Below are 17,399 nucleotides of genomic sequence, written 5' to 3' on the forward strand. Positions count from 1 at the left end.
AGGATCTGCTCTTGCAACACAGATTAAAAGACTCTATTGCAAGATATAGTACATTCCATTTTGTTACCCTGGACAGCAGTGTTTCAATTTTTTTTCCATAAAAGCCTATCAAGCACGGAGATAAAAGACTGTAAATAATCTCCAGCAACTTAGGCACCATTATGTTTTATTTACTAACAGCTATAATAGAACTTTCTATAAAAACCTTCAAGAGCATTTTTCTTTTTGAGCATCAGTTTCACAACCATCTTTCCAACCTTAGCCAGGACTATAAAGCTGAATTACCTATTTTTATGAAGTGGGGGGAGGAAAGGAAAGGAAAATTTTCATAATAAAATTTCTGCTTTCTTAAATGAAGAGCAATTGTCCAGCATTGTACTAGCCGTTCCTACTTTTAGATGTCTGACTCCTTGCACATGAGTTTTCTTGCTTTGATGAATGAAAGTTGAATAGTGAATTCATTCATTCTTTAACCTAGCATTTCATTGATCTTTTGCTCCTTACAAGGCACTTGATTGGGCAGTGGAAACAGAAAAGAGAAAGAGAGGTATGCACTCTCTCTTCAGTTTGTAAGTCCGTCGGGGAGTCAGATGCCTGGTCCTGTAGTTATGTTACAGCATGAGGTGCTATGATGGGGATGGGCAGAGAGCCAGGGGAGAGTGCACCCCAAAAGGAAGAGGGCAAGAATGCTTCCTGGGGGCGTCTTAGACACATGGGAGTCAGCTGATTGGAGCAGACATGAATTAAGACATTGGAGAAGACATCAATTATTGTTAAGCAATAAGCCACCTGACACAAAAGGACATCATCAAAAGAGGAATTCTGTTGGCTCATGCACCGCAAGGTCCAGGGGATTTGGACCTCTGCAGAAGGACCTCTGCATCCAGGGCCTAGTATGCTGTCATCAGGAGTCCACCACTGTGGTCTGCCCAGCAGCATCGCCTTTCTCCTTTGTTGGCAGAACCCCAAGTTTGTTCACTCTCCTTGGAGCCACTTTGTCCTGCAAACGCGGCTGAGCCCCGCTGCAACTTCTGCCACATCCTATTTCCAGATAAGGTCATGTTCTGAGATCCTAGGGGTCAAGACTTAACATAGGAGGGGTTTTTGTTGTTGTTTTGTTTTTTGGGGGTGCATAGTTTAACCTCATCTTTCTCTTCTCCTCCCTGATCTCCTGCTGATAGCTCCCATTTGCTGGGCCCAGGGGAGGTAACATCCTCCTCCTGACACAGTACAGGACGGAGAAGGGTGAGGCTGGAGGGGCAAAGAAAATTCCCAGAACACCTTGTATTGCCTTCATTCTTGGGAAGAATCCCGGTGCTTGGCAACCAACACCTACCTCTAGACTTGATTCTTGGGCCCTGCTGTCTTAAAAGAAGGAGGAAAGACCTTCTATCTCCCAGTTTCCATGGCAGTTCTCTATAAGGAATTGATGGGCTCTGTTTGGGTCACAAGAAGAGACCTTAGATGGAAACAGAAGCAAGATGCTCGGTGCTCCGCCCCATGGCCCTTCAGCAAGACTTCTTTGTTCTGGCTAGCTGGCTGTCATCGAGGAGCACTTTCAGTTGCTTGAGTGAAAACTCCAGGACGCAGGTAACAAACCAAATGAAGTTTACTTTTCCTTACGTATCAAGATGCCTGGAGAGTGGCAGGCCCAGGCTGGACGTCAGCAAAGGTTCCAGCTTCTCCCTCTCCCTGCCCCACCATCCATTGCATGTGACTTTGGTCTCATGGCTAAAAGGTGCTACCCCCACTCCCAGCTCTACATCTGAGTTCCCAACTGGAGAAAGGAGATGGACACGTCAAGGAATTCTGGGCAGCAAAAATCAGGAAAGCAGAATTTTCTCAGCTGTCTCTAGGATGTGTCCATTAGCAGCCCTGAGACACGAAGCTGTCTCTTGCTACTTGGGAGCCTGAGAAATGTTGTTTTGGGCTGCATTGGTTGCCATTTGGTAGCAATCAGGTTTCTGTTAATAAGGACAAAGAGGAAAGTGGTATTAGGTGGACAGCTAGCGAGTTGGCTGTACTAGCTAATAGTACTCACGTGCTTGGCTTCCATGTTTGATTTGGTTGTTACTTATTTTTTTACTTTTTGACTTCCACCTTTGAAGGTGACACCTAGACCTGAAGTACTGCTGTTCTGAAGAGTTAAATGGACTGGTGTTGGGGGGTGTGCTAAATAATACAGTTAAAGTCATGTACGTTTTAGTCAATAGCCCAATGGCCAACCACATTTACGATGCTGGTCCCATAAGATTATACCACCTAATGTCATAGTAGCTGCCTTAGTGTGTGAAAGCACACTCTGAGGTTTGCACAACAATGAAATCACTTAATGCATTTGTCAGAACTTAACCTGTTTATGTTATTGTTTGCATGAATAAATTTAAAAGAGAAAATCAAGGCCTAGATTTATTTTTATTTTCATTTTTGGCAATGGAGATTGAACCCAGGGGCTCTAGCCCTTTTTATTTTTTATTTGGAGAAAGGGTCTTGTTAAATTGCTTAGGGCCTCACTAAGTTGGTGAGGCTGGCTTTGAACCTGCAGTCCTCCTGCCTCAGCCTCCTGAGACACTGGGATCATGCCCTCAATTTAAAAAATTAAATCTTTCCAAGCCCCTACTGTGTGCTTTGTCCTTTATTAGTCCCTAGTGTCAGAAAATATGCTTATCCAAAGAAATTATCCAAAGCATATTTTCTCCAAAATGTCTTCAGAATTCTTGATGTTGCCTGAGTTACTGTTTATTGGCATGCTTATAAATTTCATAATGGACTCATGCATATTTCGTCTATGCTTAATCAATTAACCTCTCTTCCTTTGTCCTACTCAGACATGTGGGCAAAGTAAGACTGTAATTTAATTATCTCTTCTCCCTTTTCTCTTTAGAGGAAAAGAACCAAATTCATTGCCTGTGATTTCCTTACTGAGTGGTTATACAAGTAAGTTGTTCATGTCTTCAAATATTCAATGACCCTGAAGATTTAATCATGTGAATTTGCAAGCAGAATAGCAACCATTGACTTGAATTCTTGCTTTTTGTTTTCTTGTCCATCAAACATATGGCACTGTCTCCAGCCAAAATCCAAAGAGGACAGGGGCACCGTTCACAGAATTTTTCTCTATTCCATTTGTGGATGCATGGCTAAAAGATCAGTAAGTTCAAATAATTTATTCATAATTTCAAGTTTATATCAATGAGAACTAAAGCATGTGATTCACCCAGACCCTCCAATTCTATTCATGTCTCTTGATTATTTTTAGTCCAGGCTAAGTTCATCCTGTCCATGCAGTGATTTCATTCCAGAAATGCTTCAGAAATAAAATAGAAAACAAACTCTTACCCTAAATAATTTATCTCCCACACCCCTTTTGAGATAGGGTTTATCTTACAGTGTGGCCCAGGCTGGTCTAAAACTTGTGGGCTCAATAATCCTTCTGCCTCAGCCTCCCTTCCACTCTCTTTGAAGGTCATTATATCTCAGGAAATAAGAGTAACCTTTTCTATTAATTTTTAGCTATATTCATCAATTTTTCATTTATAATATGAGAATGTGACAGATAAAGTTAAAACACTTTTTGACCATTCTAAACTAGATCTTCTTCCCTCTCTGAGGTAATCAGTTAAGTCTATAGCACATCCTTCCAGAGCTCTTCACATTAGTTATTTCATTAGATAAAATTAGTTTATATTATATAAAATTAGTATAGTTTATTGTGAGCTGTTTTTCTCAGTGATATAAAAATGATAATGCTGATACCAACTATCATTAGTTGAGAGCCTGTATCACTTAATACCAATGAACCAATTTGATATCCCCATAATGGTGCATTACCAACTCAATTTTGCAGATGAGGAAATTTATGCATTATTATATGACTTGCTTTTATTTGACCCCAAAATGTACTTTTGAAATATAAATGATTCAATTGCATTTAATCCATGTCTTTTGATGGCTTTACATAGTATATTTCATTTCTAGATTTGCATAATTTATTCACTCATATGAGAAATATGTATTGAGTTCTGCTATGTGCTAAAGAGCATTCTCGGTGGTGGAGACAGAACAGTGAACAAGTAGGCCAAAATTCCAGTCTTCACGGAATTTATGTTCTAGCAAGGAAAATAATAAGCAAATGCTTCAGTACTGTGAGGGATGAAGCAGAGGGAATATGGAGTCCAAGGAGGTTCAGTTTACATTGGGTGGTCGGGAAGGATTTCACCCGAGATGACATTCAAGCTGTGTTTTACTATTTAAAGTATTCGATGCAAGAAAAGACACCTCAATTTAGAAAACAAAATAGATTTCATCTGTTGCTTTAAAATGTTTCCATGTCGACCCTTTGCAAGAACAATGTCAGGAAATTGAGGCACAAGTAAATCAAGTGAGGCTTGCCAAGTCACATTTTTAAAAAAATATTTATTTATTTACTTATTTTTAGTTTTTTAGATGGATACAATATATTTTATTTTTATGTGGTAGGTGAGCACTCTACCACTTGAGCCACAACCCCAGCCCCCCACAAGTCACATTTTAAACAGAGTGGGACACTTTAAATGAGACTCTTAGCACTAAGTGTCACATCTTCTACCTAAATCTGCTCTCCTTAAGAATTTCAAGTTGAATAAACTCTTGGCTGACTTTCTCAATATTGAGATCTTTTTTAAAGAGCCCAGATATTACCAGGTTGTTGTTTTTTTTTTTTTTAACTGAGACTACACATTGAAAGGAGAGCAATATTGGAAAATTGTGTTTCTTATTCATCTTCTACATCTGTGCCTAATTTTATCCCATGAAGTGGAAGGCTCACAATTCATTGCTTTGCATCTATTTTTCTAAGACAAAGTGTTTTCAGTACCATTCTCCAAATTGCTTCTTTTTTAAAAAAATGAACCATTTTCCTTCCCATTGGTAATAACCAATGAAAAAGAATCTTAAAAATAAAATTGAAATGAGTGACCCCTTGATCCCTCATCATTTGCTGCACAAGGATCTCTATTTAAATGGCGGCTGAGGTCCACCAGCAGCTCCTGTAAACACACTGAAGTGGCAGCATCAGCCACGTCAGCTGGACTCCGCAGAACAGAAACACAAGAGCTCTGGCTTTGACTGGCCTTTATATTCTGTGTTTTCATTGTCTTTCAAAGAGATGCCCAGAAGCATGATAAAAATTAAAATGAATCTAATTCATTTCATGGAATGAGTATCTGCTGAACACCTACCCACCGCTGCACACAGAGCTTGGTGCTGTGGGAAAAAAACAGAGATAAATAAATTATGGCTCCAGTCCTCGGGGTGAGAGAGCTGTGTTTACAACTAGTTGTAGTTTCTGTAGTGAGTGTTGTCGTTCAGATGCTAACAAAGTACTAAGGGGAAATGGGAAGCACAAGATCTTACAAGTCCTGGTCAGCGGGCCTGGAGCCAAGCCCAGCTAGGACAGTGGCCAAATTGGTTGGTGCCCAGATTTGGTTTTTTGAGGTAAGAACTCAGGTGTTATATTCTTCTCAAGGGTTCTCCTGAGCAGGAGAGGTCAGAGAAGTAGGAACTAAAGGGTGGAGCCAGGTTTTCCCAACCTTGGACTCTGGACGTGGGGGTCTGGATGATTCTTTGTTGTGGGCAACTGGCCTGTACATTGTAGGAGGGTTAGCAGCAGCACTGACCTCTACCCGTTAGACACCAGTACCAACCTGTACAATTGTGACAACCAAGAATGTCTACAGACACCGGCACACACCCCAGGGTTGGGGGTAAAGAAAACTGCCCCTGGTTGAGATCCTCTGATCTAATCCAGTAGTTTTCTACCTTGGCCTATACTTTAAAATCATCTGGGGAACTTTGGAAAAATATTGGTATCTGGCTTCATTCTGATCTGTAAGATCAGAATCTGCAGGTATAGTCTGGGTGGCCTTTGTTCTGTTTTTAAAAGCTTCCTAGGTGATTTTAAAGTACAGTCATGACTGAATTCTCATCCACAGGTGACTGAATTCTCATCCACAGGTGACTGAATTCTCATCCACAGGTGTGCGTGTCTAGGAGATAATTTATAGTATATTGAGCTGTTTCTCTGTTAACTGCTTCTGTGAAATTTATTTATTTTATTTTATTTTTGGTGCTGGGGATCGAACCCAGGGCCTTGTGCATTTGAGGCAAGCACTCTACCAACTGAGCTATATCCCCAGCCCTGCTCTTACGAATATTGCTTAATCTTCACAGCAGCACTTGGATGTAGATACTGAAGCTGAGGGCCTAGAGATGGGAGATTGCCAGTGAGATGAGCTGGTCTTGGGCAACCGTTGTTACAGGGGGCAGGAGCAGATGGATGGGCATTTGGAACAGGACTTCATAACACACCTTGGAAAAAGATGAATTTCGTGAGAGGAAGACTGTCAAGGGTTTTTAAAGGAAGCAAATTATAAAGCAGCACTTCAGGTATCATTGGATTGGGTTAAGAACTTGAGTTTTGGGGAGAACCAGTTCTGAAGTCTCTACCCCACCATTTACTGATCATATGACGGGGGAAAATGTTTTCTATGTTTATTATTGTGTAACAAATTGCCCCCAAACTTAGTGATGTCAACATTAAATATCTGCTGTTACAGTTTCTGTGAGTCAGGAATTTGTCCGCAGCTGGGCTGGGTGGTTCAGAGTCTCCCATGGGGTTGCAGTCTGCAGTCATCCAGAGGTTGGACTAGGGGTCCTGCTCTCAAGATGGCTCATGCACACGGGACCTCAGTTTTTCCCCACATGGGCCTTTCCTTAGGCTGTTTGAGTATCCTCGGTGCTTGGCAACTGGCCTCCTTTGGAATTGAAGACCCGAGTACAAGGAGGAAGGCATAGTGCTTTTATGACCTTGTTTTAGAAGTCAAACCTCCATTTCCGTCACATTCTTTAGAAGCAAGTCAGTTGGTCAAAGGGAGAATGATTAGGCTCCACCTGATGAATGGAGGAGTTAAAGAAGGCATGGATATACTTAATGTCCACTGCAGAAGGTCCCTCTCTAAGCTTCCATTTCTCCATGGTAAATGTGATGGTGAAGATGCTGTGGATGTTACAATACAAATGGGGGTCATAAACCAGGTGCAGTGGTGCAAGCCTGTAATCCCAGCAGATTGGTAGACTGAGGCAGGATTGTGAGTTCAAAGCCAGCCTCAGCAAAAGCGAGGCGCTGAGCAACTCAGTGAGATCCTGTCTCTAAATAAAATACAGAATAGGACTGGGGATGTGGCTCATGGACGAGGGCCCCTGAGTTCAATCCCTGGCACCCCCTGGCAAAAAAAAGGGGGTCACAAGCAGCTCCAGTCTGCAGCAATGCTTGGCTTACTGCAGATGCTCCTCAATTCATGATGGGGCTGGCTCCAGTAGTCCCGTTGCATCTTGAAAATATCATAAGTAAAATGTGCACTTAAAACAGCCCTCGAGGCTTAGCAATAGAACACTGGAAAGGGCCGTGAGTTTCTCTTTGTGATCTGGTGGCCGACTCGGAGCTTCGGCCCACTGTCACTCCCTGGCACAGTGAGGATATCGTCATGCTGCTTGTTGCTAGCCTTTAGAATCAGAAGATCAGGATTCTAAATCTGAAGGATGGTTGCTACGGAACGTGTAATACTTTCCCACCATCACCGAAGCCAAGATCCGGGCCGGAAAAGCAGTTTCAGGGATAAAGATGATGGTTCCTGTCTGGACACAGGGAGAGGGAGGTGCCTGTAGGATGTCGTTCTGGAACATTGGTCTGATCATCCAGAGAAATGCTGATTTGGTCATGAAAATCCCTGTGACAAATGTATGGATTAACCTGAGATGGACAAGGACTGAACTTCAGAGTACCCCAGAGAAGGTTCCAGAAGTTCACGACTGAGTCATATGGTTGGTTGGCTGTGGTGACCATGGCTTGGTGTTGTGTTTTTTACAGAAGCCATTGTGTCAGTGACAGAGTCTGTGTTGATTTGAGGTGACTGGAGGGAGGCAGAGGGCTAGATTCACATTCATTTTTTTTCTTTTTAATCATTGCATTAGTTTTCTATTGCTGCTCTAACAATCCACCACAAACTTGGTAGCTTTAAACCAACCTAGATTTATTATCATCCAGTTCTGGAGGTTAGATCCCAACACGGGTCCAACCCAGCTAAGATCAAAATGCATTCTTTTATGGAGCTCAGGGGAGAATCCGCTCCCTTGCTTTTTTGGCTTCTAGATGCTGCCTGTCCCCTTTGACTCGCTGTCCCATCTCCATCTCCGAAGCCAGCAACAGGGCACCTGTCAGGCTTTCTTCCTTAGTCACATGTCCCCCATCTCTTGTTTTTATAGACTCCAGTGGTCACCTTGGCTCACCTGGATAATTCAGGACATCCCCCCATACTGAGATCCTTAACTTAGTCATATCTGCAAAGTCCCTTTGGCCAGTGTCAGGTAGTGTATTTACAGGTTCTGGCAATTGTGATGTGACCATCTTTGGGAACTTTACTCTGCCTACCACGAAAGGGTACAAGAAATATGGGGAAATTGAAAGTCCCTCTCTCCTGGGATCACCTTTGTTTTACTCCATTCTGAAGTGGTATTACAAGTATATAAAAATGATACATGCTCAGTGACAAAATTCAAACAAGGCAGAAAAATCAAAAGAAAAAAGGCAAAAAAAAAAAAATCACCTAAGAGCTTGCCTCCCAGGTACACTGACAGTTTAGCTGACCACCTCTCAGATACCTCTCTATGCATGTCTGCACATATGAAGACATAAGAAGGTAGATATTCATTCCTCCGAGACCAGAGATGAAAGCAAGCGCCAATCTGAGGTGGAGGGGGGAGTGTATGAAGTTTGTGGCGGGCACTGCCAGGCTGTGGTTAGGGCACATGGGCGTAGGTGTGGAGGCATCTGCTGAGGGGGAGGCCCAGGCAGGTTGTGGAGGCTGACGGGGGAGGGCAGGGCCTGGAGCAGCTGCTCTGGTGAAACCATTAGGGAATCAACTGGGAGCAGTAGGGTGGCCCAGCTGATGGCCCAGACTTGTGGTGCATATAAACAGCCTGCTTATGTGATTGTCACTAGCCGCCCACTGCCACCCTGCAAAGGGGGTGGCGAGAACAGATGGTTGGTGGAATCGGGGTTGAAGACGGGCAGGGCCAATGGCAAAAAAAAAAAAAAAAAGAAAGAAAAAGAAAAGTCTAGACAGGTAAGAGCAAGAGCGTCACTGTCTATTCTAGACGCTTTCCATTTTTTCTCATAAATTGCCACATCCTAAATTAGGTTAATACTTTAACAACTAATTTTCGGGAAGAGAAACACTACATTATGTATTCATATAGATGGTAAGAAACATATCACACTCAGAAGCACTAAAATGAGGATGGCAGGTCTGTACTAGAATAAAAAACATAGAGTTTTTAAAATTTCAATGTGTGGATCTCAATTGGATCCTGATTCAAAGGCACAGCTGTATTAAAAAGATGAGACAATTGGGAATTTGAACATTTAATAGACAGTTGATGAAATAAGGAATTATTTAAGGTAAAATGAGAATGATTTCAGAGTCAGGATAAAAAGTCATTACTTTTTAGAGAAACGTGCTGAAATATTTCTGTATGAAATTGCATGTTCTGGGGCTGGGGTGGTGGCTCAGCGGTAGAGCGCTCGCCTAGCACGTGGGAGGCCCTGGGTTCGATCCTCAGCTGCACATGAAAATAAATTAAGAAATAAAGGCATTAACAACTACAACTAAAAAAAAAAATAAATACTTTAAAAAAAGAAAGAAATTGCCTCTTCTGTGGGCAGGAAGTGGGGAGGAGGCTGCCTGGCCGACATGGGGAGCGGTGTAGGGGACGCTGGCTGATGGAGACTATGGCTTTATTTTTTTTTTCTGTCTATTTTTTCATATCTTTAAAATTTTCTATAATAAAAAATTAGAAGAACACGAAGAAACGGGCTTGTTCAGTGCTCCTCAGGAGCACCTGATGGAGAGGGGGACGTGCTGTGGACGGGGAGGTGTCTGTTGACTGGCCGTGAGCCAGGACGGCTGCGGGCTTCTGTCCCCTGGAGATGGCTGAAGTGACTGGCCCCTGGGGACTGAGTTTTGGCTCTGGGCCAGGGGCAAGTCAGGTGCTAGCCCAGGTGAGACACGTTGTGGTACCGAGGAGGCCCTGGCACCCCTCCCGAGACCCTGCCCGGGTGCACAGAGCTCTCCACCCAGTTGCCTTACATCGTCTGCAGTTCCAGCCATCTGCCCTGTCCAGTGCCAAACCCAATTCCCTCAGCAACGACAAGGGGGAGGCATATCATGACCAGAGCCTTGGATTTGCCCTAAAGAACGTGGCTCCGATAATCTGCCTCCCAGGGAACAAGGAAGTGGCTTTCCAGGTCGGGACTCCATGAATTTTTCTGTAGAGGATAGAAAATCTTTTAGGCTTTTCAAGCCACATATAGTCACTCTCAGCTACTCCACTCTGTCGTCACTGTAGCATGAAAATAGCCACACACAGGGTGAGAGGGAGTGGGCCTGACTGTGGGTACAAAAGCAAGTGAGGGGCTAGAGTTGTCGCATGGACTGTGGTTACGGAACCCTGTTCTAGGTGGACACTAATAACTTTCCCAAACCATGGTCTCTACATAGAGTAAAAAACTACAGAAATAGGAAAAGAGTGAGTAGGGAAGATGGAAGGGCAGAGGAGGTGTATTAATCTGTTTTTCATTACTATCATGTGATACCTGAGGCAGGCACACTTTGTCAAGAAAGAGGGTCTTTATTTATTATTAAAGCATTATGATTCTACATAGCGGTTGGGTTCATTTTTACAAAGTCACACATGCATGAAATTTGATTTCCTCCCTTTCAGTCTCTGTTCCTTTTCCTTTCTCTCTCCTCCCTCCCCCGTTTCTCCTTCCTCTACTCTACTGATCTTCCTTTCATTTGCTTATTTATTTTTATTTATGGTACAGCATAAAATGGAACATACAATTGGGCTGTTTTCTTCGTTGTTCTCAATTTTTTGTGTCCCTTTTGTCATGTGCAGCTCCTAAGGCAACTGCTTCCTTCTGTCCCTCTGCCTGTGTGTATCCACATGCTGACCTACCGGACATTCGTGTTCTATTTATTCAGGTGTCTTCTGACAGGGCTGTGGATGTGGCTCAGTGGTAAAGTGTTTGCCTGGCATGGTGAGGCCCTGGGTTTAACCCACCGGAATCACAGGGGAAAAATCACTATTCTGAGCAAGTTACAAATATTGCCTAATGCTACTCACACAGCAACCCTAAAAAAAATGGAGAATATTTGCATCCCTGTTGTGTTAGGCTAGCTAGGTTAGGCTGCGGCTGCAAGCAATACCAGAACACCAGCCACCTTGCCCAGGAACAGCTTGTTTCTTAATTGTGCAAAGACTGCTGCAGGTTGGACAGCCCTCCCGTCGTCTACAAGTTACACACGTGTGGCCTTTGAAGACCCCGAAGCAAAGGAAGTCGAGAATGGAGGGGCTCCCCAGTTCTTAACCCCCTCAGCCTAGAAGATCCTCAACCTTCAACCTTCTTACCTCTCCCCAAACCAACCTCCAGGGAGCCTGCGGTATATAAAGGAGCCAGCACATGGGTCTTGGCGACACTAGCCCAGTCCCTCTGCGCATTCTGTTTGCCACATTCATCTCCTTAAATTCTCCCCTCTACCAGCCCAAGAAGCCATCTGAAATGTGAGTCAGGGTCTCATTTTAATGTTCTTGGTGAGACCAATCGACCAAGCCCAGCTGCCTTGAGGCTCGCTGTCATTCTATTGTCAGGTCACAGCTGTTTGGTGGGGATCATTTGTCACGGGTGGCTGCCATTTGCTTATCACACAAATGGCGGCTCCTGTCCTGCAGGTTCCCCTGTGATTTTTCGGATTCTGCGCTCTGCCTGCTGCTTCTCTGGTACTCATTTCTCCTCCGTGACTTTTTTTGAAGTTACATTTTTACATACCGGGGGACATTGACAACCCCTAAAAAAATAGGGCTGGGCTGTCGTTCCGTGGTAGGGCCCTTGCCTGGCATGCACAGGCCCTGGGTTCTATCCTAAGCACCACCCAAAAGAGAGGCTTATAAAAATAAGATTCGTCAAGTGTAAAATATACATATTTATTTAAATAAATTATACAGTGAAAGGAAATCTTTTAAGTCAAGGATCATCATGAAATTAAAACTAAACCTAAAAAAGTCTATCAAATATGTTTCCCTCCAAATGACAGATGCTGGGTGACTCTGATTTTTTCCCCCTCTACCTTTTTTTAACTTTCTTGTTTTCCATTCATTTAAGAAAAAGTTTCGAAACTAATTTTCTTGCTTTCTGTGGTTGGATGTTGATGTCCTTTCCAGCTCTGCCTTGATTTCCCCCTTCTTCTTGTAATAGAATCGGTCAGAATTTTAGCAAAGATAAATAACTAAATAAGCTCAAGGAACAATGGGAGGTAACAGGACTCCTCCCTCTGATCCCCAGAGGATCACCCTCTGCCATTCTCAGTCCTTGTGATTCAGGGAACTGACTCCATCTCTGGCTGAGGGCTGGTGGGGGACCCAGGCCTGGCCAGCCAGAGCAGTGAATCCCCCTGACCACGGTGGTCGTTACCCAAATCCTTCCAATCAGAGATAATCTCAAGATTTTTTAGATGAGTTTCTGTCATTTCCAGTGGCCTTAGATCTTTGAGGCTGTAAGCCTTGAGCTGCTGAGAGCAACTGTACCTGACATAACAGAACCCAGGTGGTGAGAGCTGAGTCTTTCTGATTTTTTTTTTTTTTTTTGACTTCACTAGCTGGCCATACCTAAAGCCAGCTCTACCCTTTTTCAGTTATGTGAGCTAGCAAATACCTCCTCTGCCCCTGCTTTTCTTTTTGTTTAGTAAGTTTGCATTAGACTTCTGAAACTTGCAAGGGAGAGTCCTAATATTTTCTCCTACAAGGCATTGCCCCAGCTATACCCTCAAGTACTCTGTATTAGTCAGCTTTTTCTAGGTTCTGCTGCAGTAACAAACAACCTCCAAATCTCAGTGCCTTTCACAGGTTTATTGCTCACCCTGTTACATGTGGACTGCATGAAGCTTGGGCTCTGCTCCATATCTCTTTTCCTTCTAGGACCTAGGATAAAGGAGCAGCCCCTCCCTCAGTCTCACAGCAGAGGGAGACCCAGGCAGGGTCAAACATTATTTTTGCTCACATTTGATTGGCCAATGTGAGTCACATGGCCAAGGTCAACATCAGTATCACAGGGAAGTTAACACCTCCCACAGTGAGGAACTGCCAGGGGTATGACAAAGAGTAGGAATGCATGACTCTCTTAAAGGGAAAGGAGCAGTAATACGGAACAATAATATAACCTGCCACAAGCTCTAATTAGAGCGTGCAAGGATGTTTTCTTCCTTACATTCCAACAGTGAGTGCACTTCAGCATTCTCTTTTGGAGTACAGTCCTAACTCCAACCAGCCAATTAGAAGCAGTGAAATAAGTTGTAGTGTACCAAGAATAAGAGAAGCTGAGATTTTTATTTTAGCCAAAGAGAATTGCCCTGAGAACTGGTCAGATTCTTAGCAAAAATAAATAACTAAATAAGCTCAAGGAACAAAACCCCACTGCTGCCTTTCTGGTCTCGTCTCAGGGGAGATGTCTCATGAAAGACATCGTTAAGACCGAGACCTTCAATGAAACGAAGATTGTGTTTTAGAAAAGAAAATAAAAGATTGTGCTTTGGGCAAAGTGTCTTTTTCAGCTAAGTTTTATCCTTGGATTAAGAAAAAAAAAAAAGAGAATCCACATCCCTTTCATGATGAAAGGTATCTTATGACCACAAACTGAGGTGAGAACAAAAGAGTCACCCTGTCATTTGAGGACAAGCCCCAGCCTTATGCCGAACCCTGGGCCGAGGTTGAGAGTGGGACTGGGGACAGTCGTGCCTTCAAAGAGGCTCAGGGAACTGCGTGCATTTTATATTAAAGGTCACAATTAAATGGCAGCAGGACAGCAAATTTGCTGTCATGCCCTCTTGATAGGAAAAAAAAAAAAGCCTTTTAATGAAGCCTAGATTTCTGCCCTAGCCGTTTCAGAGGCCAGAGTCGCATGAGGACAGTAAATCGTCTTTGCTTTTTATACTCACATTCATCCTCAAACAGAGGCAGGAAAGAGAGCTGCTTCCGGTTTGGGGGACATGCTGACATCATAAATCCTCCCAGTGCCTCCCTCGAAGTGGAGGGTGGACACGTGGGTGGCCCCTTCTCAGGGCACCTGCACTGCTTCCTCTCCTTCCTGCTGCTGCCGCAGGGCTCTCTGGGTCAAGTTCCCAGGGCCTGGGCAAGCCAGCACAGCTCCGTCGCTGAGGAGGGGGTACTTGAGTTTCCTCTGGCCACTGTGATAAATGGCCACAAACTTGGTGCCTTAAAACAACCCTACGTGTTCCCTTCCAGTTCTGGAGGTAGAGGTCCAAGTCCGTTTTACTGGGCCCACGTCAAAGTGCTGTTGTGACTGGTTTCTTCTGGAGCTCGGGAGAATTCCTTATCTTGGCTCCTTTAGCTTCTGGGTTCTTTGGTTCACGATCCCTTCCTGGCAACACACCAACCTCTTGCTTCTATCTCTGTATCTCCCACTTCTATCATAATAACTTCCCTTGACCTTCCTCTTATAAGTGATTATATCATAGGACTCACCTGCATCATCCAGAATACTCTCCCTGTTCATGACTCTTAGATAATCTCATCTGCAAGTTCCTTTTGTCCTATAAGGGAACATGTATGTTCAGAGGGTCTAGGGATTGGAATTTGACATCTTGGGAGCACTGTGTTAGTCAGCTTTCTGTTACTATAACAAATACCAGAGATAATCAATTTATAAAGCAAAAAGGGTTATTTTGGTCCACAGTTTTGGAAGTTCCAGCCATGATTAGGTGGGCCTGTTGCTTTGGTGAGACAGCGCAGTACGGAGGGAGATCATGGCATAGTCAAGACACTCACCTCACAGCTGGGAAGTCAAAGACAGGAAGAGGAAGAGTATTCAAGGACATGTGCCCAGTGGTCTGGTGGCCTCCCACTAGGTCCCCTCAAAGATACCACCACCTCCCTATTGGCACTTCACTGGGGACCAGGCGTTACCACATGGGCCTCTGAGGGACACTCTACATCCAAACTGTAACAGGCACTAAAAGGAGAAAAAACTTTGCTTCTCAGCTCACAAGACTTCTGACACCAAACATCTGGTTCTTCATACCAATAGTTCCTTGCAGGTCCCAGCTGGGTGTCCTGTAGCTCAGTTCTAACGCCACCTGGAGTGGGCGTGGACCCACAGGTGAGTGCTCAGTCCCACAAGACCACCTCCACCTCAGATGCCAGTCCAAGTAGTGGAGCCCCAGGTCACCCACACTTCTGTCTGCACCACCTGCAGTTCAGGGAGCTGCCAACCTGGAGAAGCCAGGGAAGGGCCACTTCTCCATGGAGGTGACATTGGAATGCAGGCCTGCAAGTACGTGGAGTCCCTCTTCCATCTGGGAACAGCCCTTTCATAACCTTTTGGCCAGATTTATAACTTCTGGGTCACTCTGTTTTCAGATGGTCTCACTTCTGTCTTATAATTCATCATGTTTATTTTTTAAATCCTCAGTCTTCCATCTTGTAGGGGATGTAGAAATTCATCTTTACCCACTTCTCCAGCTCCTGCCCCAAATTCTCTGATTTAGGAGTCCTGGAACTTGGAGCAGGGGGAAGTTACCTCTTTATTTTCTCCTCTCTCTCTCTCTCTCTCTCTCTCTCTCTCTCTCTCTCTCTTAACTTAGATGTGGCATCTCCTTTCATTCTGAGTGTGGGCAGCCACCCTCAGTATACCTGTCACTTTGTCACACTAATTGTGATCACTGATATTTTCATACCACATTATGGTTGTTGCAGAGGTGGTGAAATATCATTAACACTTGTTTCTTTTGAACCAAAGTAGCCCCTCAACCTCCTATTAACGCTTGTTGTTTACTGCCTAACTTTAAAGCACATAGATTTCCATGCCATCAGCTGTGTTTAAAAATATTTTGGTGCCTGCATTTCAATATGATTGGTTTGCTGTAATTTTATCTATTTATGTTATTAGAAAAATATTATCCTGAGAAGCAATGTAGACCGCCAAAGGGGTCCAAGGCATAAAAAAGGTGAAGGTCCCCCACAAGGGGTTTGGAGAGGCTGGGAGGAACATGGTCAACTCTTCTGCACATCCCCTGCCTTGGTCTCACCATTTGGAGCTGGAGGAGAGGGGCTGGGATGGAGGCTGATCTCCTTAAGTTTCCCTTAAGTCATATTAGAAAAAACATGTAACCAGTTAAAAAGGAGCTAAATTAAATCACAATGGGGCATATTTTATTAAAAAATACTAAGTGTCACAGCCTTGGTTTTTAGATGGTCATGCAGTACCTGAGACCCGGTGAGCACGTGGTCTTGCAGGTGGTGGTTTCAGAGCTCTGCTATCTGGACACGTAGCAGCAGCTCAATGATAGGGTTGGTTAAGTGGGACTCAGCTCTGTTTCCCAGGAGAATGACTCAGCCTGTACTGGGATAATAACCGCTTGTTGATCTCCCAGGGTGGAGATTAGTGAGGGGGCGAAAGCAAGATCACATCCCAGTAACCGTGATTTCTAAATGTGCTTTAAGGCTACCAGAGAGCAATGCTGCACTGGTTTTTGGAGCTATTTCTCCCGTCCTAAGAGACTGGAACTGACAGAATCCTGAAATCCCAACCTAAGCATTGTTCAGAACATCTCTATTGTACTTCTTCCAAACAGTTGGAATTCACAAGTGAATTTCACAGGAGGCCTCCAGCAGGAAGTGGTTGGGAAGCCAGCGAAGGTGTTGGTAGGAAACTGTGTAAGGTCTCTTGCCAAGTTCACTGGGGTGAACGTGATCCAGTCCTGGGCCATGGCAAGGCTTTCTGATGACTGATACGGGCCTGTGATACCTTTGCAAATGACTTTTCATGTGGAACTTTTAGGGCTTTCATGTTCCAAGACAACTCCAATCTCATACCTAACTGAAAAGTGGGTAAAAGTTGGATTCTGAAATTCAGTTTACAATATCAAGCAAGTTTTTCTCCTTTCTCCTTTGCTTTGTTTAAATGTGGTTTTGGATGTTGCCTCTCTAAATGATCTCACAACTGGATAGAGAAACGGGTGGAGGCTGACTTCTCAGATCTTGTCATTGTGCGTTTTGTAAGCATGCTAGCTCAGTTTGAAGTCCTGCAAATCTTTTACTTAGCATCCCAGAAGGGGAAAAGGGTGTGTGTACATTTATTTTTATATATTTTTGAATATATTCACCTACATGATCAGAAAAATCAATATCTGTTCCTTCTCAGAATTATAGCATCTATTCTTAGGGTTCAAATGTGTTAATTCACATTTGAAAATCAGAGGAGGAAGACATGGCGAGGGAGCATAATAGTA

The 17,399-nt window shown here is 43.8% G+C and overlaps 1 protein-coding gene across 1 annotated transcript in view; it reads left to right on the top strand.

The window, feature by feature from the left end:
• The window catches only part of Iqck (IQ motif containing K), a 117,477-nt gene that overhangs the window by 35,532 nt on the left and 64,546 nt on the right, over positions 1-17,399 (top strand). Inside the window, exons 5-6 of the mRNA XM_026402465.2 lie at positions 2,885-2,937; positions 3,074-3,151. Coding sequence (XP_026258250.2) covers positions 2,885-2,937; positions 3,074-3,151 — 131 coding nt within the window. The remainder of the gene's footprint in view (positions 1-2,884; positions 2,938-3,073; positions 3,152-17,399) is intronic.

This window comes from Urocitellus parryii, chromosome 9, assembly GCF_045843805.1.
Source record: "Urocitellus parryii isolate mUroPar1 chromosome 9, mUroPar1.hap1, whole genome shotgun sequence".
Lineage (NCBI taxonomy): Eukaryota > Metazoa > Chordata > Mammalia > Rodentia > Sciuridae > Urocitellus > Urocitellus parryii.